The sequence below is a fragment of the Ambystoma mexicanum genome, chromosome 11, assembly GCF_040938575.1.
Source record: "Ambystoma mexicanum isolate Mex_15411 chromosome 11, UKY_AmexF1_1, whole genome shotgun sequence".
Taxonomy (NCBI): Eukaryota; Metazoa; Chordata; class Amphibia; order Caudata; family Ambystomatidae; genus Ambystoma; species Ambystoma mexicanum.
In genome coordinates, this window is record NC_090934.1 from 800,250,878 (window position 1) to 800,278,173 (window position 27,296).

A 27,296-nucleotide genomic window follows, 5' to 3' on the forward strand; every position below is an offset into this window, starting at 1 on the left:
AGTTTGGATCTCCCTCTGACGCCATTCCCCTGGCTGTTATGAAAGACATTTCTCCTGAACTGCTTGGTTAGATTACAGGTGCAGTTAACAATTCATGTCAAACTGGCTTTATCCCCTCTGAATTTAAGGCCGCCACAGTGATTCCTCTACTTAAGAAACCCTCTTGAGCCTCTGTGCCTTCAAACTATCTTCCCAGATCATTACTTCTGTTTCTTATGAAACCTCTTGAGTCTCTTGTCTCCCCCATGTTGTCATCGTACATGGAATCCACAAGGCTTTTTGATCCTGCTCAATCTGTTTTAAGGTCAGGTCGGGGACAGAGTGTCCTGGTCTCGGTTCTCGACGACATTGTCGGGCTGGTTGGTGCAGGAGGGGTGGGTCCCCTGATTTTTAGATATGTCAGCGACATTTGACACTATTGACCACCCAACCTGCTTGACCGTCTGGCCCAAGTCGGAATTTCGGGCCAGGTCCACTCCTGGTTTACCTCCTTCCTGGCCGAGAGATCTGACTCTTATACTTCCTCTATTCCTTTCTTCAATTTTTTCACTTCTCTGTGGTGTCCCCCAAGGCTCTGCCTTGTCCCCTATTCTCTTCAATATTTACATCTGGCCTCTTGTGTGTCCGATCCGCTCCTTCAGCGTCAGATGCTACTCGTATGCAGACAACACTCAGATCCTGATCGGTTTAGATCTGGATCGGACTGAGACGACATCATACCTGCGGGAGTGCCTGGCGGCCGTGGGAGATTGGAATAACCGCAACTGGCTGAAGTTGAACGGGGATAAGACGGAAGTGCTGGTGGTGGGATCACCTCCTGATCCTTCACTCTGGGTGTCTTCCTTCTGGCCTTCTTCTTTGGGTCCCCTTCCTGTTCCAGCCAATAAGGTGAGGAATCTGGGGGTAATTGCCTCAGTTTAACTCTCTATGGAGTCCCAGGTTGCTGCTGTCTGTAAAGCAGGGCATTTTCATCTGCGAATTCCTAGCAAGGTCCTTCCATTGATTCCCCCTCATTTACAATTTCCAGTAGTGGCTGCCCTTGTGCTCAGTCGCCTAGTTTTATCTTAACCTAAGGGACTTAATCAGCGGCTTCAACGCTTGGAAAACATGGCTGCACGGGTCGCCACTGGTTCATCTTATGGTGCCCATATATCTCCGGTGCTACATTCCTTGCATTGGTTGCCGGTTGCCAAGCGCATTGTCTTTAAAGCTCTCTCCCTGGTACACCGTGCCCTGCATGCCCCAGGTGCTGAATATCTTTGTGATAAGTTCTCCCTCTACCTCCCTACGCAATCCTTGCGTTCTGCTACAGCTGGTTTACTTGTTCCTGTTTCAACGCTCCTGTAGTGGTGGGCGTGCCTTTTCTGTTGCCGCAGCTCAGCTTTGGAATGGCCTTCTGATGTTTTTGAAAAACTTGGTGAACCATCTTGCCTTTAGAAAGGCAATGAAAACGTATCTATGTTATCATTTTGTCTGTAGGTTATGCTGGTCTCTCTCCTTTTCAGCGCCATTATGCCCTAGGATGAACGAGCGCTTAACAAATTACCTGAACTCAACATAACAGGGTGACGAGGATTGCCTTGCCCACATTTGCCTTAAAACCTGATAGGCTTCCATATTTTTCTAATACCTGGAGCACCCTCAGGTCTGTCTCCCTTAGCCCTGAGAGGTATATCATGATATTGTCCGCATACATGCTTAATTTGTGGCCGTCATCCCCTACCCTGATGCCTCTCATCTTATCTCCTCCCCCAGTGGTTCCGTCGTCGGGGCAAAGAGTAGGGGTGACAGAGGTTCCCCCCCACCCCCGAGTCCAAATTCTCTGGATTTTGTCCCATTTACTACTACCCTCACTGTGGGTCCCGAGTAAATTGTCCTGATGGCTCTGCACATTCTGTCCCCCATTCCTATTTTTCTTAGCACTGCAAATAGGAACCCCCATTCGACTCGGTCAAAGGCTTTTTCCACGTCCAAGCTCAATAATGCATAGTCCCTTGAGTCTCCACCCCCGCACCTCCCGATGTGCTCAATAAGATCTAAGGTCTTCCAAATAGCATCTGGGCCCTGTTTGCCTGCTATGAACTCCATCTGATCTGGGTGGATAATTCGGGGCAGCTTCTCTTCAAAGCGTGTTGCCAAGATTTGCGTAAATATTTTCTCGTCCACATTCAGGAGTGAAATGGGGCTATACGACGAGCACCGGGCCGGGTCCCTACCTTCCTTCGGGATTACGGATATTAATGCCTTACTAAAAGTGGCTGGTGCCTCCCCTGTTTTTAAGATGTGATTATAGGGTTTCACCATGTAATGAGACTGGACCCCTGCAAACCTCTTATAGAACCTGATAGTATATCCTTCCTCTCCTGGTTGCTTGCCTTTCAGAAGGTGCGATATCGCCTCCTGTACTTCTTCCAGTGTTATTGGGCTCTCTAAGTGTTCTGCCCCTGGGCTCGTGAGTTTGAAGTGTTCACCTTACTTAGATATTCTCCTATGGCGGTATTTCCGCTAAGGGCCTCAGATTTGTATAGCTTGTCATAGTATTGGGCAAACCCTTCTGCCATCTCTTTTGGTGCAACCTGAGTATCCCTGTGGAGTCTTCAAGGCTAGATACCCATCTATCCGCCCTCTGTGTCTGGATTCTTGCTGCCAGGAGTGCATCTGCCTTGTCCCCTTTTTCATAGTATTTCTGTTTGTGATATCTCAATTTCCACATGGTTTCCTCCATCACCAGTGCTTTCAGCTTCGCTCTCTTGGCGAGTATCTCCTCTCTAATCTCATCCGTGTTCCCCACCATAGCATGCATCCTCTCCTTTCCTTCAATTATCTCTTTGCTCAGCCTTTCCTCCCTTGGGTTCCTTTCCCTTTTACACTTTGCCCCCTCTCTGATCAGCAACCCTCCCAGGTTGCCATTCCTGCATCCCAGACCACCGCTGTACCTACTTCCCCGGTATCGTTTAGCTCAAAGTATTGTGGGATCCCCTGAGCCAGTTGATCCGCAAAGAAGGGGTCCTTCCAGAGCGTATAATTGCAGTGCCAGCTACTATCCGGTCTGTGAAGCCCTCTAATATCTAAGATCATGAGCACCATATTGTGATCGGTCCAACCCATCGGCCTGATGTTGCTACCCACTACCCGTTTCCCTTGGTCCCTGTTTAGGAGTAGGTAGTCGATCCTGGTGTATATTTTGTTCGGTGCTGAAAAAAAGTATATCCCTCCTCCCGTGGGTACTGCTGTCTCCACACATCTACCAGGCCTTGTGACTCAATTGCACGTCCCAGATGCCCCGGTCTGTCATCTCCCTCCCCAGGCGCATAACACCCTTTGGTTCTTTTGTCCCATGTTTCGCTCGCCCAGGAATTAGTCCCCCCCAATGATCTACAAATCGGCCTCCAGCTCCTGAATTGCGTTCAGCGCACTGGATATAAAGTGCACCTGTCCCTAGTTAGGTACATATACCATTGCCAATGGCACCTTCGCTCCTTCCAAAATCCCCTGTAAGCCAACAATCTTCCTTCCAGCAGATTAGTGGCTACACATTCCCGTAGTTTGCATTGTTTATGTAGTACAATTCTGACTCTATCCCACCCCGCCTCCCTTCTTGGAGCTCCCTGATGCTCAGTGGACCTGTCCTATGCCCGTCCTGTTTAAGGCTTGCTATTCCCCTTGCATTAGGCACGTTTCCTGCAGAAAGAGTACATGAAGGGATGCTTTGCGAAACTCTCTGGCAATTAGTGATCTCTTGGTCAGGGAGTTTAAACCTTTTACACTCAGCGTTCCCACCACCAGACCCCTGTAAGCTTCCTCTCCCCATATTGAATGCACCTTCTTGCCCACCACTTCCTTGTTAACTTAACTTGTGAGACTATCTTTTCCTCCTTCCCTTTGTCGCGTGAGCTCCTTCCCTCGTAGCTGCTGCCGCTTTCCCTGGTGCTATACCAATTGTGAAAACCCCACAACAACATTATAACTTTTTGCAATTGTAACTTGAGTTCATTAAGAGTCTTGGAGATGCCCTCTCTCTGACCGTGGGCCACCTTGGTGTGGAGATGTATGCTTCCTTCCGGCAATCCCTGTTTGTGTGCATCCCTTCCGGAACAGTGATAGTCGCTTCTTCTTTTGCACTGGCTTATCTCTCTAGTTATTCTTCTGCAGTGGTTCTGGCATTTTCGGTGTCTTGTGTGGTGATGCTCCATTCAGCCTCATGTATTTTCTGCCCGTTTGTCCTCGCCTTTTCCTCTCTGCACCGGGTACTGTACTTTGCCTGTCCCTGCTCGTGCTAGGTCCATTGGGGCCTCTTCATTCCACTCCAGCGTCTGCCATGAGATGAGTTAGGGCTTGCTCTGCTTATTCCGCTGAGGTTATACAGTAGTCAACCAAGCCCTTTCTAGTCGCACCTGTTTTCCCCCTTCTGCCTCGAACAGGTGGTTCACCAGGGGCAGCACCTTCTCCTCCACTTGCCTCTGGGTTTCTCTCTCCTTTTCCTTCAGGCCCAGCATCCTTATGTTGTTCCATCTTTCTCTGTTCTCTAGGTCATCTAGTTTCACCATCACTTCTTTGTGAAGCTCCAGCTCCGTCATTCTGGCGTCGAGCCTCATTTCAACCATGTCTGCATTCAATTGGTTATGCTCTAGGCCCTCCACTTTGCTTTCTACAGTTGTCATTCTGCTGGTCAGGTCGGTGAGCGAGGCCTTTATGTCTCCTCTGAGGGCCTTGATTTCCGTCAGTATATGCCCTGAGTCCTCCTTCGTAGAAAATAGGGACATGTCTGCCTATGCCATCGTTCTTATTTCTGGTGCCTTTCTCTGTGCTCCTGCTGTTTTCCCTGACTGCGGGGTTGCACTGTCTATCGCGGTTCCTCTTCTGCTCTGTATCGAGGCTCTGTTCCGATCCCCTTTGGTGCCACTGCTTACCCTCTTTCTTCTTCTCTGAACCACCTCTTATCTCCCCTATTCTGCTTCTGTTGTGGCCCCACGTGCCTCCTGTTCACTCTCCTCTGTGTCCCTCCGAGCCGCCCCACACTTGCCATTCTTCCCTTCTTGCCCGTTGGCTCAGTCTCCTTTAGCTGTTCCAGTAGTGTTCTACCTTTTCTCACTACATGATGTGTGTGCGGCAACCCAGCTGTATTCCAGTCTATGTGGTAGCTACTTATTGTGTCACTGTTTCCGTCCTTACGACCTTGGCATCATGGGCCCTTTTCATGTGTGGTTGTTGTCACTAAGAGGCGGCCTCCAGTGATGTGTGTGTGTCTTCTCTTCTCTCCTTAGGCACGTGACTTATGTGGTCCACGGGCCCCAGTCCCCCCAAACCCTAGGCTACCACTATTCCTCCTCTGCTCACCCCCTTTTTATTGTAGGCTCCTCGATTTGGCCCGGTCTGTCTGGGGCCTGGGCCCTTATCCGGCTTGTTTGCTGGGTGCCCGCTCCGTACAGCTGTCCCCCGCTGCTTCTCCGGACTTCTCCGGCTATCACTACGCTTTGTATGGGCAGTGGATGGCTCCAAGCCTCTGAGGCACCGCTGGGGGCCCCCTATCCACAGAAGCTTCCCCTGTGCGCCTAGACCTTTCCAACACACCTCTGAATTTGCCTGCCTTGTTTCCATCCTACTTTTCTTCCCCAAGGGGTTCCTGCAACCCCTCCTGGGTCTCCCTCCTTTGGGCTCAGAGGGGCATGTGTTCCGTGTGGCTTGTGCCCTTTATTCCACTCTTAAATGCTGCAGCACCCCTGGGGAGCCCCCACCTTCCTGTCCGTGCACAGCTCCAGTGGGGTGTTTGAGTCTTTTTCAATGTTCCCAGCTCCACTATGGCACATGGCCACTGCCTCACACCCCCACCGTGCACTTCACTTCTCTGTTTTCGATGGGGGTTGGGCGGGTCTGCAGCAGTGGGAAATGACCCACCCTGGTTCGCACTCAGCGGATCAACCTTGACCAACTGATCTCGCCCCAGTCTGCTCCAGTCCTCTTCAGTTTGCTTGGCCTGCCACACTGCGCTGGGGGGGGGGGCTTTGTCTCGCTGGTCGGGCCGCTCCTACCTCCAGCTCCTTTCTGCCTTCATCCCTCACATGCGGGCACTTCTCCGGTCCCTCTCCTTTCTGGGCTGACACACTTCACAGCTCCTCCCACCGCACCCCTCATTGCGGTGCTTGTGTTCGGGGCTCTTCTCACGCTCCTTTCACACGGGCTGGTGTCCGGGGCTCCGTCTACGGTCCTGCAGGTCTTTTTCTGGGTCCCCTGCCCCTCCCCTCGTAGCACGACGTGTCATGGGGCTCCTGCGGTGAAAACCAGGTCCAGTGCTGCGCTATGTCTGTTCCCAGGCTAAGGCAGCGTCACCACTGCGTCTGCAAACAGGCCTTGCTAGAATGTAGCTTCAGTATTTATGCCGTGTAGCTCACTGTTCCTCGCCTATTCTTCGTTCTCGATGCTCCGCACGACAACTCACACTTTGTTGCGCCAGAATATTTTCGATGTCATCCGCTGTATAAAGGGCTCGAGCAGCGCCTGTTACCTCAGTACTGTTTTTACGGTGTTTATGGTCGCATCAGCTGATCAGGTTTTAAGTCCTCAGGCTCTTAAGGAAGTTAGAGTGCTACTGGCGTAAACTGTACGGACGGGTAGGTTGGGAGGGTCAATGGGAGGAACATCCAATCGAAAGAATGTTACAGTTGGTAATTAACTTGTTCTTCGGATGGATTGTGTCCTCCCACGTATTCCTCATTTTATGATAGACTCCCATAGCAATGGTAATTTTGGAGGTGGGAGTACTAGAAATTTTAATTATGGACTGAATGAAGGACAGCTTTTGCAAATAGTCCTTCTTGATATGAAGTAGAGTCCAAGCAATAATGCCTTACAAAGGTGTGCATTGACGACCAAGTGGCCGCAGCACAAATATCCTGCACCGGGACGCCCCTCTGAAGTGCCATGGCAGTTGCCATGCCTCTGGTTGAATGAGCCGTTAATCCATCTGGAGGCTCTTTCCCTGCTAATTTGTAGCATTCAGAGATTGCTAGAATTATCCATCTGGATGGATTTTGTTTAGACACTGCAAGGCCCAATTTGTGCCAGTATACCCAACAAATAGTTGGTCACATTGTCGAAGATTTGCCAATCTGGAAATGTAGAAACTGAGAGCTCTTTTTGGGTCCAGTCTATGCAATCTTTCCTCTCCCTTACTAGCGTGAGGTGGAGGGTAAAAGGAAGGTAAGACAATTTTTTGTGACAGATGCAAATCAGAATCTATTTTAGGCAAGAAAGATGGTTTGACCTTTAGAATAACCTTGTCCCTATGGAAAATGGTGTGAGGAGGCTTACAAGACAGTGCCTGCAACTCACTTACCCTGCGGGCTGATGTTATAGCCACTAACAGTATTGTCTTAAGAGTGAGAAGTCTTAATGGGTAAGAATGTAGAGGTTCAAAAGGGGCACACATGAGAAATTATAAGACTAGATTTAAATCCCAGATGGGCACCTGAAAAGGTGTTGGAAGGTATACATTTGTCAGCCCTTTCAAGAATTGAATGACTAAAGGCATTTTAAAATAGGACACCTCTTCCGAGGAGCACTGAAAAATAGATTGCGCTGCCAAATATCCTTTTATAGTACCAACTTCGAGCCCCAAATTGGCTAAATGTAAGAGAAAAGAAAGTACTGTTGGACTATTACAAAGAAATGGATCCACATTCCTATCACTGCACCAGTTACTGAACTTCTTCCAACGACACCGATACAGGGATTTTGTTGCTGGCCTTCTGGCCGAAAGCAAAATCTCCATTGCGTCATCCGGGAGGTCACAATCCTTATATCTTAGCCTCTCAGAAACCATGCATGAAGGCTGAGTGTTGAAGATTGTGGAGGACGTATTGGAGGGCAGATGGACATGTCCAGAAGGTCCAGGTACCACGTCCTCCTAGCCCATTCTGGGGCAATTAGAATAATGGTTTTCCTGAATTTTCTCAACCTCCTAATTACTTGAGGAATCGCAGGGACAGGGGGAAACGCGTAAAGGAGTGGAAATACCCAGTCCACTACGAACGCGGCCCCTAGAGCTCCTCTTGGGGGAAATTCCCTTGAGCAGTACAGTTTTCACTTCCGGTTGGCACCGGTTGCGAACAGATCCACTTGAGGGGTTCCCCAAAGGGTGAAGATCTCTTGAAGAACTTCCTGAGCAAGTTCCCATTCGTGGGATACTGTGCTCTGCCTGCTCAGAGCATCTGCTGCTGTGTTCAGCTCTCTGTCTAGGTGAAATGCCGATAGAGAGATTCCTTCTTGCATTGCCCAGAACCAGAGCTGCATGGCATCTCTGCACAGTGGAAGTGATCCTACGCCTCCTCTTTTGTTGAGCTGGTACATGGCCACTGTGTTGTCCGTCATTATCAGTACATTCTTTCCCTGTACAGAGGGCAGAAATGCCTACAGCGCTAGTCTGATTGCCCTCAGCTCCAAAAGGTTGATGTGTAGTTTGGACTCCGATGGAGACCACTGACCGCTGATTGTCAGATCGTTGGTGTGGGCTCCTCACCCCGTGAGTGAAGCATCCGTCACTACCGTTATCTCTGGCCATGGTTGCCAAAAAGGTTCCCCCCTGAGGATATTCTACTTGCAAGCCCACCATAGGAGATCTTGAGTCACTTTGGTCGAAACGTGCAGAAGATCTGACATCTCCCCCGAAAACTGGGACTATTGAGTCCTGAGTGCCCATTGAAGGGATCGCATCCTCAATCTGGCCTCTGGCACCAGAAAAATGCAGGATGCCATGAGGCCTAGCAACCTTAGAAAGTCGAATGCCGGTAGATGTTGGGCATTTTGAAACTTGTTTACCATCTGCAGAATGTGGTGAGCTCTCCCCTCTGGAGGTGAGGCTTTCCCTGAGGAAGTGTCCAGGATTGCTCCGATGAATTGGAGTTTTTGGCTTGGAATCATTTGTGACTTCTTGTAATTGAGGGAGAAGCCCAGACTGTGTAAGAAGTGACAGGTTCAGGCCAGCTGTTCCTGGGCTCGTTCAGGTGAAGTCGCCCTGATTAGCCAATCGTCCAGATAAGGGTAGACGTGAATCCCCCTTCTTCTGATACTCGCTGCCACCACCGCCATCAGCTTGGTGACAACCCTCGGGCGGAGGTCTGCCCAAATGGTAGAACCCGAAACTGATAATGAGAACCACCAATTGAGAACCTCAGGTACGTTCTGTGCTTGAGATGGGTTGGCACATGAAAGTAAGCATCCTGAAGGTCCAACGAAACCAGCCAGTCCTGAAGCTGAAGAGCCTGAAGGATCTGAGAAAGGGACCCCATCTTGAACTTGTCCTTCATGAGGAACTAGTTCAAGTTTCTTAAATCCAAGATGGGTCTCAATCCTCCATCCTTTTTGGGGATGAGAAAATAGGGGCCTTGTTCCTTTCCGTTACAGGTACATGTTCTATTGCACCTTTCTCTAGCAGGGTTAAAATCTCCTGCACAAGGAGCGTGTCTGGAATTTTTACAGAGTTGGCCCCTAGTGGATGACTTTGAGGTCTTTGATGAAAAGGAAGACAGTAACCATGGGTCACTATCTCTAGTGCCCAGGCATCTGACGTAATGCTCCGCCATTCGTCCAGATACCAAGTGATTATGCCTCCCACCGGCTTCTTGTGGGTGAAGACCTCAAAGTGGCTTTGCAGCGGCTGCAGCAGTGGCTGAGGAGGTATTGGCCGCTGCTGTGGCTGATCTAGCACCTCTCCCTTTTCCACCACGAAAGGGTTTTCTCTGTTGGCCTCTCTGACTGGCCTGCCGTCTCCCTATTCCAAAAGAGGAATAGAAGTGAAAAGGGCGACTCTTCCAGGAAAATGAGCCTACGTAAGAGTGTTGTTGAGGTTGCCTTATAGCGGCACTAAGTGATTTTGCTGCCACTTTTGAGGTCTGCTGCGTCTCCATGCTTTCGTCTGCCTTGCTGCCAAACATCCTCAAGCCACCAAAGGGCATATTAAGTAATCTAGATTGCACATCGGGTGCAAAGCCAGACTTCCTTAACCATGCAAACCTGCGTAGGACCTTGCTAGATGCCATGGACGTGCTTACATTATCCACAGTGTCCAGTCCTGACTGAAGGCATTCCTCCATAGCCTCTTTACTGTCTTTTACTATAGCCAGGTAACCATCCCGTTCCTCACCTTCCGGGATCCGTTCAGCCGCTGATGACATTCAGTCCCACAGGGTATATGTAAATCTAGCTAATGTGCAAGTGACATTAGTAGATTTAAGGGCCATACTGCCCAAAGAAAAAACTTTTTTTTATCATCCCTGTCTGGTGGTTTTGATGGGTAAACTGATTGCCTAGTGGAGGTTGCAGCTTGAACCACTAGACATTCAGGGGAGGGATGTTTAGATAAATATTCTGGATCTGATAAAGCTGGCCTATATTTTGGTACAAGTTTCTTATTTACTGCTGATATAGAATCACGAGCATTGCAATTTACCATCACCCTTTTTTGCAGTGCTTTAGGGAATGAAAGTACAGGATCTTTTAAAGGACCTTCACTCAGGATGTCAGTCATGTCATCCTGGTCGAAATCTGGGGAAGCTGCCTTCCAACCCATAAAATCAATGACCCTTCCCATAAGATTTCTATAACTAGGATCAGCATAATCTGTAGGGTCTGGTCTTTCAAAATCCACTTCAGGCGAAGTGTCTAAGCCACTGGCATTTTGGAGACAGTCACAAAGATCTGTTATTTTAGACTGTGGGTCCACTAGCTCTTCAGGGACCTCTCTAGCTCCAAACCTAACTCCAGTTTAAGTGACATCCTCTTCAGAGGAATGTTCTTCATATAAGGATGACATGGATCTGAAAAATTCCTGTCTAGGTTGAGGGTGGAAAGTCTTTTCAGGTAAAGAAGGTGGAATTGACCTAGGTATGGACAATGGTGTCGCTTGGGTCTTGGAATCAAAGAAGGCCTCAATAAAGGAGTTGATGGAGAAGAAATGGCTTCGACGGTGTTGAAGGAGGCTTCGATGCTGCCAAACGTGTCGACGTAATTTTCGTCAGTGGTTTCGACGCTATGGTCGTCGACTGTGTCGAGTCGAGTTTTGACTTCGATGTCGATTCCGCTAACCCTGATTCATGCACTGGAGGCTTTGACTTAGTACGGGGCAACTGGGAACTTTCCCTTGAAGACACTCTCGACTCCTTTTCAACTCTCGCGTGTTTAGATCTTGATTTTTCTCTGTCACTTTTAGAGTGGGTAGAGGCATGATCACCACGTGGCAACTTCCAGGGGGTATGGGCCGCTTTCTCGAATATTTTAAGCATCAAAGCCCTAAAGGCCTCCCATTTTTCTGGGGAATCGTGCTTTGATGGATAAGTTACTCTCCTCTCAGAGGAGGACGAGGAGGTGAAGACCTGTGACATCACTTTTTAGTCGAAGACGAGAAATATTTCCCCGATCGACTTTGATCTTGACCTCCTCGACTCATGACGAGATTTTCTACTGGATTCTTTTAGAAGACTTATACTTCTCCTCCCCGACCGCCAGCTTACCTCTACCTTCCCTAAGAGCCTTGTTGGACATGACCCGCACTCGTCAACCCGATGGTCTGGTTGAGGTACCAGAGGCAATTCCAATGGGGGTTGGTTATCGACATTTTCCTACCACACTTCAGACATTTTTTTAACCCTGTCTTGGGTGTGGTGGGAGTAGATGATGACATTGTAGGGGAAAAATCTGATGCGCTGTTCGTAACACGAAGCAGTTGCGTCGGAAAAACGGAACTGAGGTAACGGGCACTGCTTGAGCCCTTTATACAGCGGATGACGTCGACACCCGGCGGCGGCTCTCGAGGGACTTCGACTCTGCGGCCTCAAACACAGCGCCCTCTGGTGAAAAAGAGCTGGGATACGAATATCATAAGATGAGGAATACGTGGGAGGACACAATCCATTGGAAATGCTCCATCTCATCTCTTTGTTGCCGGGGGAAGCGGGAGCTACACGTTCATGCATCCATCTTCTCCACGCCCCCTAGCGGCCTCCCTTTCCAACCTCTTTTAAACATCAATAAAGGTTTTGAAACTTGCAGCTCTTGTGTCAGTGTCTTCTTGTGATACCATGCCTAAATCGGACCAGACACTGGAAGTTACCCAGACGCCAGTTACTCTTGGTTCTGCAAGCATGAACAGAAGAGCCAATTTCTAACCTATCCCTCTTCCCTCACTAACCAACTCCACCCACTTTATTACAGAGGCACATGAGCACCTGGAGACTATGCAAATGGCAGTGGTGTGTGGTATATATCAACATAACATAATGTGTGAGTGGGGCTGGCTTCGATATGGAAGCTTTACAAGTCCTGTGGTACTTGGGCCTTGCCATTGCACAGGCTAAGCTGGTGTTAGGGGTCTGACCATAGAGAGGAGTTTTGTAGATTAATAAATAAATTGCCAGATAGCCTGATGAAATGGGCGTCTGCAACCTTTGGGCTCCCCAGATTATTTTGACTACAACTACCATCAGCCCTAGATAGCACAATCAATTGTGAGGGATCATTGGAGTCGTAGTTTTCAATCTCTGGAGGATAGCCCATCAGTAGTGGTGTGTTTGTAAAGCTTTGCAGCATTTGAGAAAGTGAGGTTTGACGCTTACGTGTGCTGGTCGGGTATTCACAAATTATCTATTGTGCTAGATACCTTTCGGGCCCAGATACCTTTGGGTAAGGAGCGTATTACAAATAAATAAACAAGCAAACAAACCTACCACAGTTAATTCTATCTAGTGTGATGGATGACTAGAAAGTTCTTGGTAGTTTATCCCTGGATTATTGTTGCTTAATAGGACTGAAATGTCTTTATAGGCTAACGTGGAGTTCACCAGAGCAGGGCTTTTAGCCATGCAGGCTTAATGTGCAGAGAAGGGATGTTATAAAAACGAAAACGCAGATACGTATTAAATGCATTATTTTTATTGATTTTGAAATTTTAAATAATTTTGCAAAGTGTTCTAAGAGTTGGCAATTTGGAGCTTTTCACGGTTTATAATTTAGAATGACACCTATTATGGGGACATGTAATTGTACAAAAAAGGTAGCCGGTGCCCCTCCCTCGAAAGAACACGGCATGATAACCTGTTCAGTGTTTATTAACCACTTTGAGAGTTATATCCATTTGCACATCAGTCTTTGTCCCGCCCACATGGGCAGTCGAGCACTGAAATGCTATGGCAATTCCTTTCTGAACAAGAGTTCCCATGTGGGCGGGACAAAGACTGATGTGCAAATGGATATTTCCCATCTGTGAAAGGTACAGTGAGCAAAAAGCGTGTGCTGCAAACTCTCATCTCAGAATAGGTTATCATGCCATGTTCTTTCTGGAGAGGAGCGCCTGCTACCTTTTTTGAAATAAATGTAATTGTACTTTTCGTTTTTGGAGGTAGTGACTGTGTAGCTTTACATTTATCCAGCTAAAAAAAACCTTATGGATAGACCACACAGACTATTTTGCATTTGCCAACTGCAATGCAATACGTTGTTGTGCTTCTGGATGTGTTGTTTGGTGATAAGTGGCACAAGGAGAGTAGACAGTCTCAACAATCGCACATATACTTTTGGTAAAACTCTAATCCGTTTTTAAAGCCTTTCGCCAACTAGCGGCTAGAAAATTCAAATGTTCAGCATTCAGAGTTGGTCAAGCAACAAATTGAATGGCTTTTGAGTGTAGTTTGCACATACTAATATTATTGTATCCTTGTGCATTTATTTATCCATGTTAACGATATGTTACTTTTTTTAAAAATTAAAGTCCCAATCAATGTCAGGCCAGTTATTCAAAATCTTTTGCATGGAACCTGGTTGACCTCACCCATTCGCTTCCCTAGCAGATACATTCCAGAAACCTTTTATTTTAGCCACTGTCCTTGAGAACAGACTTCTTATCTCAGGTAGCCATTTGGTGTTTGCCAACTAAAACCAGCTTGATGTGATAGATATGCCGATATAGTGAATGTAGATGGGGAATACTGGAAAACGTAATTATAATTGATTCAAATAGTAGTATGTTTAAAATATTGGTTTTGTTAAAAAAAAGTAATTTCAGACGTTTTAATTTTTTTTCCAGATGATTCTTTGGGATTGGGATTTAAAGCAGTGGTATAAACCTCAGTACCAAGTAAGTATATTTAATATATTACTGTACAGTGCATTATAACAGAACAACATAAATGGAATACTTTGTGAATTGTCTTGCTGTCGGCATCCATTTTCTTTCTGCCCCAAATTGTACTTTGATGGCATAGCTTATTTATCTGGGTCAGAAATCCTGACAAATAAAACAAATTAAGACATTTGTTTGGTTCATATTCTGCTCCATACTGAGCAGTTGCTCTAATTCCTTCTCTTTAGACTCTCTTCCTCAGGGATCTGTATAATTCGACCCCATTGCGATAAATGAATACCATTAGTCTTTCACTATCATCATTGTTATGGTTGTTATAAAAATCCCTTTACCTGAAATGTGAGAGTTGTGAGAGTAGCACAGGCCACACATGCCCAGTGCCATGGAGACATTTTCTATCTGTTGACAAGTATGTTGCACCAAATTAGGAACTTTAGTAGGTGCAAAATGAGTTTGTAAATTTAAATACATTGCATTCCTCCCTTGCCTCCACAAGCCTACATATAATAGGTGTCCTTTGTTTCAACACCCTTTCCACATTCATTTGCTCAGAAAAGTCTTGTGGAGAATCATGGAGTACTCTTGCATCTAGTTACAGTTTACCACTTCTGGCATGTCGTATCTAAACGGAGCAACCAGAGCATTTTCTGTAGCACCACTAAACCATGGTAAAGCACAAGGGAATCCCATGCACACAAGCGGCCCTGCCCAAGCCCTCTTCCTTCTCTATTTTGGGTCAACTGAGCTCCTTTCCTTAGCCCTTTCCCTTTGCTCAAGGAGGCAGGATGTGTTTTTCTGCCGCTCTTGCATTTTATTTGCCTCTGCACTTTTCTTATGGCCAACAATTGAGCCCACAGAGGGTCTAGTTCGAGCTGCCCTGCCCTGCCCTACCCATGCCATCTTAGCTTTAATCCATGAGTACCTGGTGCGCTTTGCTTTATTGCACACACTGTGATTGCCAACAATTTAGGAATTGATGGGTCACACCTTGGAATTAATTGACATCAGTGCTCTTTGACTGTCTTGCTTGTTGTGACGAATGCGGCTCTTGAGTATCTACCACCACTATTGGAAGGGTGGTGTTTGGCTTACACAGCACCTTACCTTTCGCCCACAAAGACTGCAATGGCTAGATGCAGTCACTCTTGGAGAGGCGGGAGCCTGGGCTGAGGGAGCAGTTCTGCCCACGAGAGAAGACTAGTGTAGCAAACGTTGCGCAGACTGGGAGCTTGTCACCCTCTTTGTGCCTTGCTGGGCACACCTCTTGCTTTCTCAGAGTCCCGACAAGTGATAGGGTAGGTCTCTGTGTAAGGTTATGATCGAAGGCTACCTCTTAGCATAACGGGGAGAGGCAAGACAAGAAGAGAAGCTGTTGAAGGGCAAGCACTGGTTTGCCAGATAATGTTGGTTTTAAACTTTGTGAATTGTATTAAAGTTGTTTCATTGTTAGAGGTTAGATAAATTCCTACCCGTCCTAGGGACAAAACGAAGTCGCCACTGCACGTTGACTTCAAACGGAGCACCGATAGGTGCTGAACATTTAATTATAATGAATATGTACAGCTGCACTGATAACATTCAGAAGGTTCTGGGACTTCTCTCCAACCCTGTGTCCCCTCTGGGTCTCTTGTACCTCCTGTATCTTAGTTGGGACTTTGGTACATCACCGGGGCTTTCTGGGACTGGAATGCGGCTCTTCAGACTTCTCTTCTCCGCTTCTGCAGCAGCACAGTGGCTGCTTGCTCTCCTGGACTGCTCAGGTTCTTCTTCCTGGATTTCCTACAGGTCTGCTCCAGCTAAACCCATAGAGACCTTGCCGGCGTCCTCTGCTAGTGGCTCACTCCGGTAAGCCGTCAGGATTCGAAACTCCCATTCACACTTGCTGCCTCTCCCGGCTCGGCTTGAAAAAGTCTTCAGTCCTGCTTCACTTCTTATACGATGTTGCCAGTCCCACCCTGGCCGATTGTCGTAGTCCTTTGTTGTTCTTGGTGGATTGATCATCAGGGCCACCTCGTACCAGTACTAGCACGGTAAGTAATCTTCATGTCTCCTGTACTCTTCTTTGTCCTGGTATTTCTGTTAAGATTGTTTCTCTTACGCTACAGAAATACGTAGAACTAATCTCAAGGTAGTTGTTTGGCATGAAGGGGGAGGTTAGGAAAGATTGTGGTGCGACGTTGAACAACTTGCTATACCCTAGGTGATCGTCCTTATCCACAGAGGGGGAGTCTCTCCCCATGAGGTCCTCCCACATTATACCACTCCGATTGGGTAGCGGCCGCACCTCCCTAGCCTCATGGGAAAGGGCTCAGCCTCGGGGAGAAGTGACGATACCTTGCAAATCGTCACTGCCCTCCCCAAACTGTCCCACCTCTTCTCCATGATTCCCGCTGCATCCCTTTTCCAAACAAGCTCCATCATTTTCCTCCCCTTCTTGTTCCCTTCCAGCTCTCTCCCTCTCATTCCCCCTCACCTTGGGTGAAGGTGTAGCGTCACATCTTAAACCAACCCTGCTTTTCCAAAGTAGTGGGGCTGCTGTAGTAGAAGGGAAAGTGGGACTCCCGTTATCAGGAAAGCACTAACGGGAGAATGGAGCGGAATTGATAGCGGTAATACCGCTATCGGACAATGAAATGGCAGATTGCCACTATGAAGAAAAAAACAAGGTTGCCGACTGAGAAACCAGCCGGCTGCTCCGAGCGTAACTGGAGCGGATTAGTTGTTAAGAGGCAGGTATCGAGACATGATCAGAAGCATCATTTGCATAGATACGCCGTGTTAAATATGTGTCACGTGACCACTCGCGTACTACGCGTGACCATGAACACAACAGGTGATGATCACGTTCCCGGAACATCACGTGATGAAACCTGAGTGTATTGAATGAAAGCAATTCAGAATGTTTTCCTTTCCAATGCGCATATAGAATGGAATGAACGTTATCATGCGCTTAAGGACGTGATGATTTCTAGTACAAGCGTTTCCCCCTAAGTTTCCCAAACAGCCTCCAGTGTGTATAAAACGGCCTGGCAGTTCTAAGGGCCATGTGGGCAGGTAACATCAGCTGTTTGGAGTTCTCTGCGTGGAAGCAGATGTGCCGGGTTTGACTGGGCTGACAGGCATGACAGTGCCATCCCCCAAAGAACGCCCCGCCCCTCTGGCGGGATGGAAGCGACGCAAGACTAACGGTGCATGTATATTAGCCAAAGGTTCCCAGGGCCGGTCTTCAGGGTCATACCTCTTCCAGTCTATGAGGTAGTGGGGAACACTAGCACGCATTTTCATATCCAAAATGGCCCGAACCTCATACTCGTCGGAGCCGTTCACAGAAACCGCCAAAGGCCGGACGGGCAACAGAGTCCTTGATATACAAGGCTTTACAAGAGAAACATGGAAAACAGGGTGTACCCGCCAACGTGAGGGCAGCCCCAGACCAATTACTGCAGGATTGAGCACTTTAGTGATTCTGTGTGGCCAAATGAAACGTGGTAGGAGTTTCCGTTTTCAAGGTATCTTAAGGTTTCTGGTAGATAACCAGACAGACATGCCGGCTTTATAGAGCGGAGCAGCAGTCCTACGTCTGTCCGCATAGTACTTGGAGCAGGTTTGAGCTCTCACCAGATGCTTTTTAACCCTGGCATGTAATGCGGCTAGTGCTGTCAATTTGTCGGCCGCCCCAGGAACATTCCTAGGAGGCTCGAAGTCCACTGGAATAGATCTGGGATGTTGGCCATATAGGGCATAGAACGGAGAAGTGCCAGTTGAGGAATGCAACAAGTTGTTGTATGCAAACTCAGCTGCTGGCGGTACCGAATACCAAGTAGCCTGGTACTGCAGACCTAAACAACGTAAATATTATTCCATAGTTCCGTTAACCCGTTCCGTTTGTCCATCGGTCTGAGGATGGTACCAACTGGACATGCGTTCATCCATTAGAAGGGCTGAGGTTAATGCCTTCCAAAAACGGGACGCAAATTCCGACCCCCTGTTGGTAATCACCACATAAGGCAGTCCAAATAATTGAAAGACATGCTTCAAAAACAAATCAGCCAGGACACTTGCATTGGGGATGCCCTGACATGATATAAATAAGGCCATTTTGGTGAAGTAATCAACCACAACCCAAACTGTATCGTATCCATGGATGGGAGGCAATTCGACTACAAGGTCCATGGATACCATGTACCATGGTTTGAGGCACTGGTAAAGCCCCATAGGTTTGCTTGCCAAGTCTTTGCGCTGTGTGCATAGGGCACAGGAAGAGATATGGTCTACCACATCCCTTGCCATTTTGGGCCACCAACACCATCTTTGAAGTAGGTCCAAAGTCTTTTTCTGGCCTGGATGGGCCGCTACCAGGGAGTAGTGACCCCAACGCAATGCTTTGGTACGGGTTTCCTCTGTGGGTAAATACAAAACACCATTTATGTAAGGGAGACCGCCTCTGGTTTCCAGATTGAGGTTATGCACCTCCTGAGGATTCTGTGAACCCAATCTAATACATCCTGCTTCAGAGAGGGTTGTGCAGAACAACTGCAAATCACATTGTCTGCCAGTAGCAGAGGTTTCTTTATGCCTACATCGTCAAAACCAGTGTGGAGGCGGAATAGTGCATCTGCTTTGGTATGGTCTCTAGAAGGCCGGTACGAGATGCTGAAATTGAATTGGGCAAAAAACGAATGCCATCGAGCTTGGCGTGCAGTAAGACACTTCATAGTTTTGATGGCTTGTAGATTACGGTGATCTGAATAAAAAACACTGGATGCTTTGCCCCACGCAGATGATGTCGCCATGTAAGGAACACATCTTTTATAGCCAATAATTCTTTCTCTGTTACTGTGTAGTTACTTTCGTAGAGAGCCAGTTTACGGAAGAAAAATGCTACAGGATGTTCCACCCCGTGTCTTTACATTCCTGTGAAAGGATAGCACCAGTGGCCAAACTAGAAACGTCTGCTTCTACTATGTATGGTATATCCGGATCAGGATGTTGGAGGACAGGGGCCGTGGTAAATGCCTCCTTAAGCAAATCGAATGCCGCCTGAGCCGCTTGCGTCCAGTGAAACCATTTCTTTGGGCTTGTTAATGCTGTAAGAGGTGCTACCACCTTCGAGAAAGAGTGAATAAATCTCTTATAAAAGTTTGCAAAACCAAGAAATGATTGCAGGGATTTGATGGAGTCAGGCACAGGCCAATCAAGTATGGCTTTAACCTTAGAATGGCTCATTCTCACTCCATGACTGGTAATGTCATAACCCAAAAACTTTGTCTTGAGTGTGAAAGACACACTTTTCTGCCTTCACAAAAAGATGATTCTCTCTCAACCTTTGAAGGACCTTAGAGACATGTGTAATATGGTCCTCAACGGATGCTGAATAAATTAGTATGTCGTCTAGGTAGATAACTATGAACTGATAAATGTAATATCTAAAGATGACATTCATAAAATACTGGAAGGTCGCGGGGGCATTGCACAATGAAAGGCATGACAAGGTACTCCAAAAGACCATAGCGAGTCTTGAAAGCGATCTTCCACTCGTCACCTTCCCTAATGCGTACAAGATTGTACGCCCCCCGTAACTCCAGTTTTGTGAAAATGACAGAAGTGCTCAACTGATCCAATAGGACATTGATTAAGGGCAGAGGATACTGAATTTTGACAGCTATTGCATTGTGTGCCCTGTAATCAATACAGGGCCTCAAGTCTCCTTCTTTTTTTGGATGAAAAATAAAGGAGAAGCCGCCGGAGATTGTGAAGGATGTATGAAGCCGATCTTGAGGGCCTTGTCAATATACTCCTTCAGGACTGCATCCTTCTGTTGAGTGAGCGAATACACACGACCGGTTGGTGTCTTAGCTCCAGCAACCAGTTCGATAGGACAATCATATTGTCTATGTGGTGGTAATAGTTCCGCCTTGCCCTTGTCAAATACATCTGCATAACCAATATATTCCTTAGGCACCGCCGCTTTGATTGGAACAAGTGCAACTATTTTTGGAACCCCGTCAAGGAAAGCCAGGACAGGCGTGTGGACCACTTCGGATCCAGAAAACATTTCTCATTACAATAATCAGAGGGGTATTGGATGTGACTTGTGACCCAATCTATGACTGGATTGTGTAACTTCAGCCAAGATAGACCCAGTATCAACAGATATTGTGGTGCAGCAATCACATCAAAAACCGTATTCTTAGTGTGACAATCAGGTAGAGACACCGTAATGGGTATGGTTTCTTCCGTTAGGCAGAACATAAGGCTGAACCATTGACAGTATTGACCGATTCGGAACCGGTTTGGTTACCATGGGAATGGGAATAGCCAATTGGTTGGCAAAGGTAACGTCAATGTAGCTATTAGATGCACCGGAATCTACCATAGCCTTGGTTTGAATGGCGATGCCATTGAAACTCAAAGACACCGATACTGCTATGGAAGAGGTCAAATACAAGGTGGAGTCCGGTTTGGCACTCAACAGAGGGACCCCCACAATTGCCGAGCTTTGGCGTTTCCATCTTTTTAACTGATTTCTTGGGGCATGAAACCAGTAAATGGTCAGCAGAACCACAGTACACGCATAGGTTATTTTTGCAACAGTTTTCTCGCACAGCAGCGCACAAGCGACCGCAAATAGCTCCTATTTGCATTGGTTCGGGTTCGCTGGAGGCGGACTGGGGTACTTCTGGACGACCAGGTGCTGACAAGAAGGGTTTCTTTTCGCCCTTTCTACCGGTTCTCAGTGCATCAATTTGAAGGACAAGGTCTAGTAGTTCTGTGAACTGTGCAGGAACTACGGGAACCGTTGACAAGGCGTCTTTCAATTCCGCAGACAAACCTTTATAGAAAACTGCAGTCTTTTTGTCTTCCGGCCATTGAGTTTCTGCCGTCAGCTGGTTGAATCGAGCGAGATAAGCCAGCAAGGGCTGGTTACCTTGTTGTAGATTCAACAGTTCCAAATCCATTGCCTGGGTTGCATATCGAACACTTAACTCATTGCTGACAACAGTTCATCACAATCATACAATAATGGGCTGTTGGACTCCAATAATGGGTTCGCCCACGCTGCAGCAGTGCCCCCTATATGTGACAGTACAAATGCTGCCTTTGTAGTCAAGTCCTGAAAGGAACTGGGCCTGCGTAAGAAGTGGAGGCGACACTGATTCACAAAAGTGCAATAAGTTTTGGGGTCTCCCGTGAACCTCTTTGGCAGAGCCAAAGGAAACTGAGTTGGCATCAACACCTGAACTGATTCCTTTTGAGGTTCTACGAGACCCGAACCAGCGGCAACGGGGTCTGGGTTCACCACCACTTGAGGGGATGCATGCATGGCATCTTGCAGCACATCCATGCGATGGCGCAATGTATCCTGGTCCGTAATCATTTCCTGTCTTAAATCTGCCACTAGCTGAGTGAGGACAGTCAAGGGGTCGGTGCCCTCCATTCTACGGCTTCTGATTCTGTTATAAACCAGAATGTACCACTAGTACACCAATCAAAGGATACAGGCTGGTATTCAAAAAGGATACACTTGGAGTCGTCCCTGAGTGACCTGAGGTAGAACGACGTCTGTTAATATTAGACCTGCCAACTAATGTCACTCTCTGGCTTGTTAAAGTCGACAGCCAACGAGAGTAATCAGTGGAAAGGGCGTGTAAGGAACAATAACCACCAGACTGTTGAAATAAATAAAGAAAGAATGACATTAGAAACTGGACCACAACCAAGTGAACAGCTAACCGCCTTTTTAAAGTACACTAACCTGTTGATTAGGACAGTCACAGGTAGAATTCAAAATGTCAGCAGGAATTGCAAGGAAACAACGACCAGGAAGGGAGTTAGTAGAGGGAACTAACCCGAACGGAACAAGCGTCGCACTAGAGTCGGGTTGGTGCACACAGGATAGCGTCCATTAAGTCCAGTGCACGAGTCCTGAATGGAAAACCAAAGGTGTAGTGGATAATGGTGATGATTGTTCCAGGTAAGTGATGACTTATAATTCCCTTGTAAGAACTACCTAATTGGGATCCGTGAGTTAAGGAATGTCCAGACTGAACTTACAGAATAAACAGATTGAAAGAAGTCCCTAGATAAACAGAGTAGTGGGACTGCTGTAGTAGAAGGGATAGCGGGACTCCCGTTATAAGGAAAAGACTAACTGGAGAATGGAGCAGAATTGATAGCGGGAATACCGCTATCGGACAATGGAATGGCGGATTGCCACTATGAAGAAAAAAAACAAGGTTGCTGACTGAGAAACCAGCCGGCTGCTCTGAGCGGAACTGGAGCGGATTAGTTGTTAAGAGGCTCCGCTGTGGAACGCGGTGTAATGCTGGAGCCGCAAAGGAAATCACTGCAAAACTCCAAGCTCCGAAACGCCAGGTATCGAGACACGATCAGAAGCATCATTTGCATAGATACACAGCATTAAATATGTGTCACGCGACCACTCGCGTACTACACGTAACCATGAACACAGCAGGTGATGATCACGTTCCTGGAACATCACGTGGCTAAACCTGCGAGTGTATTGAATGCAAAGCAATTCAGAATGTTTTCGCATATAGAATGGAATGAACGTTACCATGCGCTTAAGGATTTCTAGTACAAGTGTTTCGCTGGAAGTTTCTCAAACAGCCTCCAGTGTGTATAAAACGGCCTGGCAGTTCTAAGGGCCGTGTGGGCAGGTAACATCAGCTGTTTGGGAGTTCTCTGTGTGGAAGCAGATGTGCTGGGTTTGACTGGGCTGACCGGCATGACAAATCCTCATGTCCTACAGCTACAGAATTCTACAACAAGACTGTCCAAACAAGATTGGTGGAGACCTCGCCAGAATTAACAAGGCATCATGATCATGCACCCAAGCGGACATCAACATCACTGGCTCTTTTGAAAACCTGTCCTGCCGCTTCCTGCTCTCCTCAACTGACAGTCACTTTTCACCTCATCTACAGACCATCCAAGCACAACATCGAAGACTTCCGACTTGGTCACCAACCGTGTATCTCATGCATGCCAAAATCTTATTCCTCTGTGACTTCAACATCCCTGCCAATCCAGTAAGCAAATCAATTAAGGAAGATATCCACAGCCTACTCAACACTCTGAACCTCATACAGCACAGAAAAGATCCAACTCACAGGAAAGTTAATATCCTCAACCTCATCACCGCCCTGCCTACCCTCCATCATAGCTCTCCAATCCGCCTGACTGGACTGACCATCTGGCAATCATCTTTGACATTAATCACACCTGTCAAGTAAACCATTGGAAACATAGCAAACAAGCCTTCAGATCGTTTAAAAATTTTCCCGGTGGAGGCTCTCGCCAAACTCCATTTCACATGGGCCGGTACAACCTATGATGAACCAGGACTGCGACTCACTTCTCCAAGAACTCAACACCACAATCGCAACCAACATGAACTGCCATGCCCTAGTGAAACAATGCACCGTCACGCCTCAACCTTCCACACCCTGGTACACTCAATAACTCAACTTCAATAAACAAACCATCAGAAAACCAGATAAGACTTGGTGAAAATCCTGCAGTTATTTTGACCTTGCCCTGCTCACAGTACTCTGTGCTACATGCAGATGACTGACCACCACTGCCAAAGCCAATTGCTACCAGAATACCATAGCCAAGGCTAGAAATGAAAGCAGAGCAGTCTTCAAAGCCAACAGGCACTACATACACCCTCTGATCCGACCTGCCCGCATTCCATCGAAAAATCGACACCCATCAACTCTTTATTCACTAAGAAGATCAGAATAATCCACCAACACATAGACACCAACGCTACAACTGATGGCACATTATACATTGTATCTCTCAAAACTACAACTAACTGGACAATTTTCAATACATTCAAAATGGAAGAACTCACTGCCACTGTAGCTTCCCTAAAGGCCACATTGTACATGGATGATATCCTCCCTGCCTCCATACTCAAGCCCCTTCCGACTGAAGCACTCCTCCTTTACCTGACAATCAACAACTCCCTAACTCAATGCACTTTCCCCTTGACCCCCCAAGAATGGACAAAGCTTCCCACTTCTCAGGAAACCAACACTGACCACCTCTGCAACTACCACCCATCTTCCCTTCCCAGGTAAGATCTCTGAGAAAGCAGTAGCCATGCAACTCCTCCAGCACATCGAAGCCAACAACCTCCTTCAATCCTACAAATCTGGTTTCGGACCAAAATGAAGAAACTGCTATTATTAAGGTGATTGACAATTCCCTTCACATCCTTGATGATGGCCACCCTTGCCTCCTGGTTCTCCTTAATCTCTCGGCAGCATTCAACACAGTAGTTCACCAGAAACTCACTGGCAAACTACATTGTTGCATGGGGATCTGTGAGAATGTCCTCATCTTGTTCAAATTGTACCTTGATAATCGCCACGGGTTTGTACAAATGGATTCCTCCAGATCACCAACTCTACCCATCACCTGTGGAGGCCTGCAAGGATCCATTTGCTCCCCTGTGATCTTCAACCTTTACACTGAACTGCTTGGAACCCTCCTTGCTCCACGTAATATCCACATCGACCAATATGCAGATGACACGCACCTCTACCTTTAGATACATCCACTGCCTGCCTCTGAATGATCCACTCTGGGATGTCTAGTGCTTATGAAGCTTAACTGACTGAATCCCTACTGCTGACCAACAACACCGAACACCCAGACATAGTGTGGCTATGAGCTTCATGACTCAAGCCACAGGCCTTGACGGGGGTTTGCTGTCATATTACTAAATCATAGTTCAAAGGTTAATGACCTAAGAAGAATGATAGGCAAATCCAGCAGTGCTGTCATTCAAACCACACAGACCTCAGAGCACTGCATCAGGTGCATTAACCCTCTATCAAATTTCATTAGCTTTTGAAAAGTGTGTAAATGGGTTGACAACTCTTGTGTATTGCTGCAGAAAAATAGCAACATGATTATATAGCATATGGCCCTGAAACAAGTGCTAATGGATTCATTTTGTGAATGCAAATCAGCCCTTGTTACATGTGGTTTCTTTGATGGGCCTGATACAGCTTGCTGACGTGTTTTTTCTAAGCTGGTAATCTGTCATGATGTACAGGCACGGTCCGATATTAAAATGCCAATCCCACTTTCTATTGTACTCCGTCTCGTCCCCATTTCGTTCTTTGGTAGTGGGGTACTTTCATGTAGCACCAAAGTACTGTTGTCCTTTTTTATTTGTATGCGAGGGCCAGCGCATGAACCTCCCCCTTCAGTCCTTTTATCTGCATAGTCAGGATCGACCTGAGGGTTCTTTATTACTGCTTATTTTCTTGTTCTGTCACTTATCCTTTCTCCCTGTCTGGGTTCTCGCTGTCAGCCTTTTCCCTCCTCCTATGCTGGAGCATAAAAAAGTTGTGTTGTGTGTGACTTGCAGGCCCCAGTACACAGCGGCGGATTCCCACAATCTCTGCCTCAAGTGCCTAGGTCCGGACCTTCGGTGGGGTTTGTGTTTACACAGTGATTCTCTGTCGGTACTAGCACTTGAGAGAAGACAACAGAGGTGGGAGGAATTCTTTCGTGTCATTTCTCCAGACCCCCTTTGAGACTTTGAGGAAAACCATCACTGTCTGTTAAGTACTCTTGTTTTCAGTGCACCCTGGCATGCAACCTCTTTCCGGGGGCATCTTGAGCTGGGAAGGGTCGTGTAGACTCTAGCCTTACCAGGGACTTGTATCAAGGTACACCACAAGAAGAGACCGGATGTTCCTCCAAGGTTCCCCATGCAGGTACTAATGGTACCGTGGCAAGCCTAAGGTTCCTTTTATAGGGGCTAACAATTATCTACTGGCAGGGCCGAGGATCTCATATCCTGAGATGTTTCCCAACTACATTCACTATTGGATGCAGCCTAAAACAAATTGCCCAATCCAGGGAAGCGGCAGATGAAGCCTGCCCCCTCCAAAGGCCCACTCTTAATGCCTTCCCCTGTCTGGCCCACTAATCTGCAAGTGCCCCCTCTTGATGCAGGCTCTACGCTGAATTTCTTCAAGGTGACCGCCGAGATGAGAAACATGGAGTTGACGGCTCCGGAGGTAAGCCCTGCCAGACGAGATGAAAGTCTAATGTATCCCTGCTGGTCTACTTCACCTGGAAGTTAAGACTCCACTCCCTTTAAAAATTGTTGCAGCCATATGTTAGTTCCCACCGTGTGCCGAGATGCCTCCCAACTGCATTCTTGATTTGATTCAGCCTGAAACAAATTGCCCAATCTAGCGAAGCCGGCAAACAACAACGGCCCACTCCAAAGGCCCACTCTTATGGCCTTCCCCTGTCTGGCCCTGTTGGGGCCGAGAAGGACATGGAGTCCCTGCTGCTGTTCCCCACCGCGAGCCACATATACCACAAGGTTTGCCAGACCTGTGTTCCCCATCCAGCCACAATGATACGTGCAAAGTACAGCAAGGCATACTATCACAGTTGGCCCCACCTTACCTGCACCACTTTTTAAGTCTGCATGAGTTGTTTTGCCAACATTGCGCTCCCGAGCCCTTCCTGCTTCCTACCGCCCACTTGCATCATTAGCCAGTCACCCTGGCCTCCTTATAAAGCCGCCTACCTGGCGGACGCTGTGCGTGCTTCAGGCATACCCACTAAGTGTTACCCAAACCAATCCAATCAGGCTGATACCAAGCCCACGACTGAAACGCCACATAATGCCTGCACCCTGCCACACACTGCTCCTTGAGCGACATACCCTTCATCCTGTTGCTCACATCACATGATGCCCTGAGCCAATATCCCCTCTCACGAATGCAGACTCTGTACCACTGCAACTCGTTCCCATCTACCCAGTGCTCGGGCGCTACGAGTCCACACCTATATGTAACTACAGTGCTAGTGTACATGAAGCTTTACCTGCCCCCCCAGACAGGCCCAGGCAGCCTGCACCCTCCACCCACCTCATCTCATCCTCCTCTACATCTCCTACCCCCCCTCATTACTCCATGATGCCCCTAACCACCACACACAGCCTCCATGACTAAGATTATGGAAGCCCTCAGATCTGCCACTCATTAGGCCCAGGCTCACCAGACTCAGACACTCCAGAACACATATACTCCTACGTCCTGTTCCTTTTCCTCCATACTTGTGGGACATTCCGTCCTTTGGGACACGACAGGAGCACTTT

General features: G+C 47.5%; 1 protein-coding gene across 1 annotated transcript in view; it reads left to right on the forward strand.

The window, feature by feature from the left end:
- The window catches only part of PDE3B (phosphodiesterase 3B), a 2,257,139-nt gene that overhangs the window by 586,471 nt on the left and 1,643,372 nt on the right, over window positions 1-27,296 (forward strand). Inside the window, exon 2 of the mRNA XM_069623736.1 lies at window positions 14,072-14,122. Within this exon, the coding sequence (XP_069479837.1) occupies window positions 14,072-14,122 (51 nt within the window). The remainder of the gene's footprint in view (window positions 1-14,071; window positions 14,123-27,296) is intronic.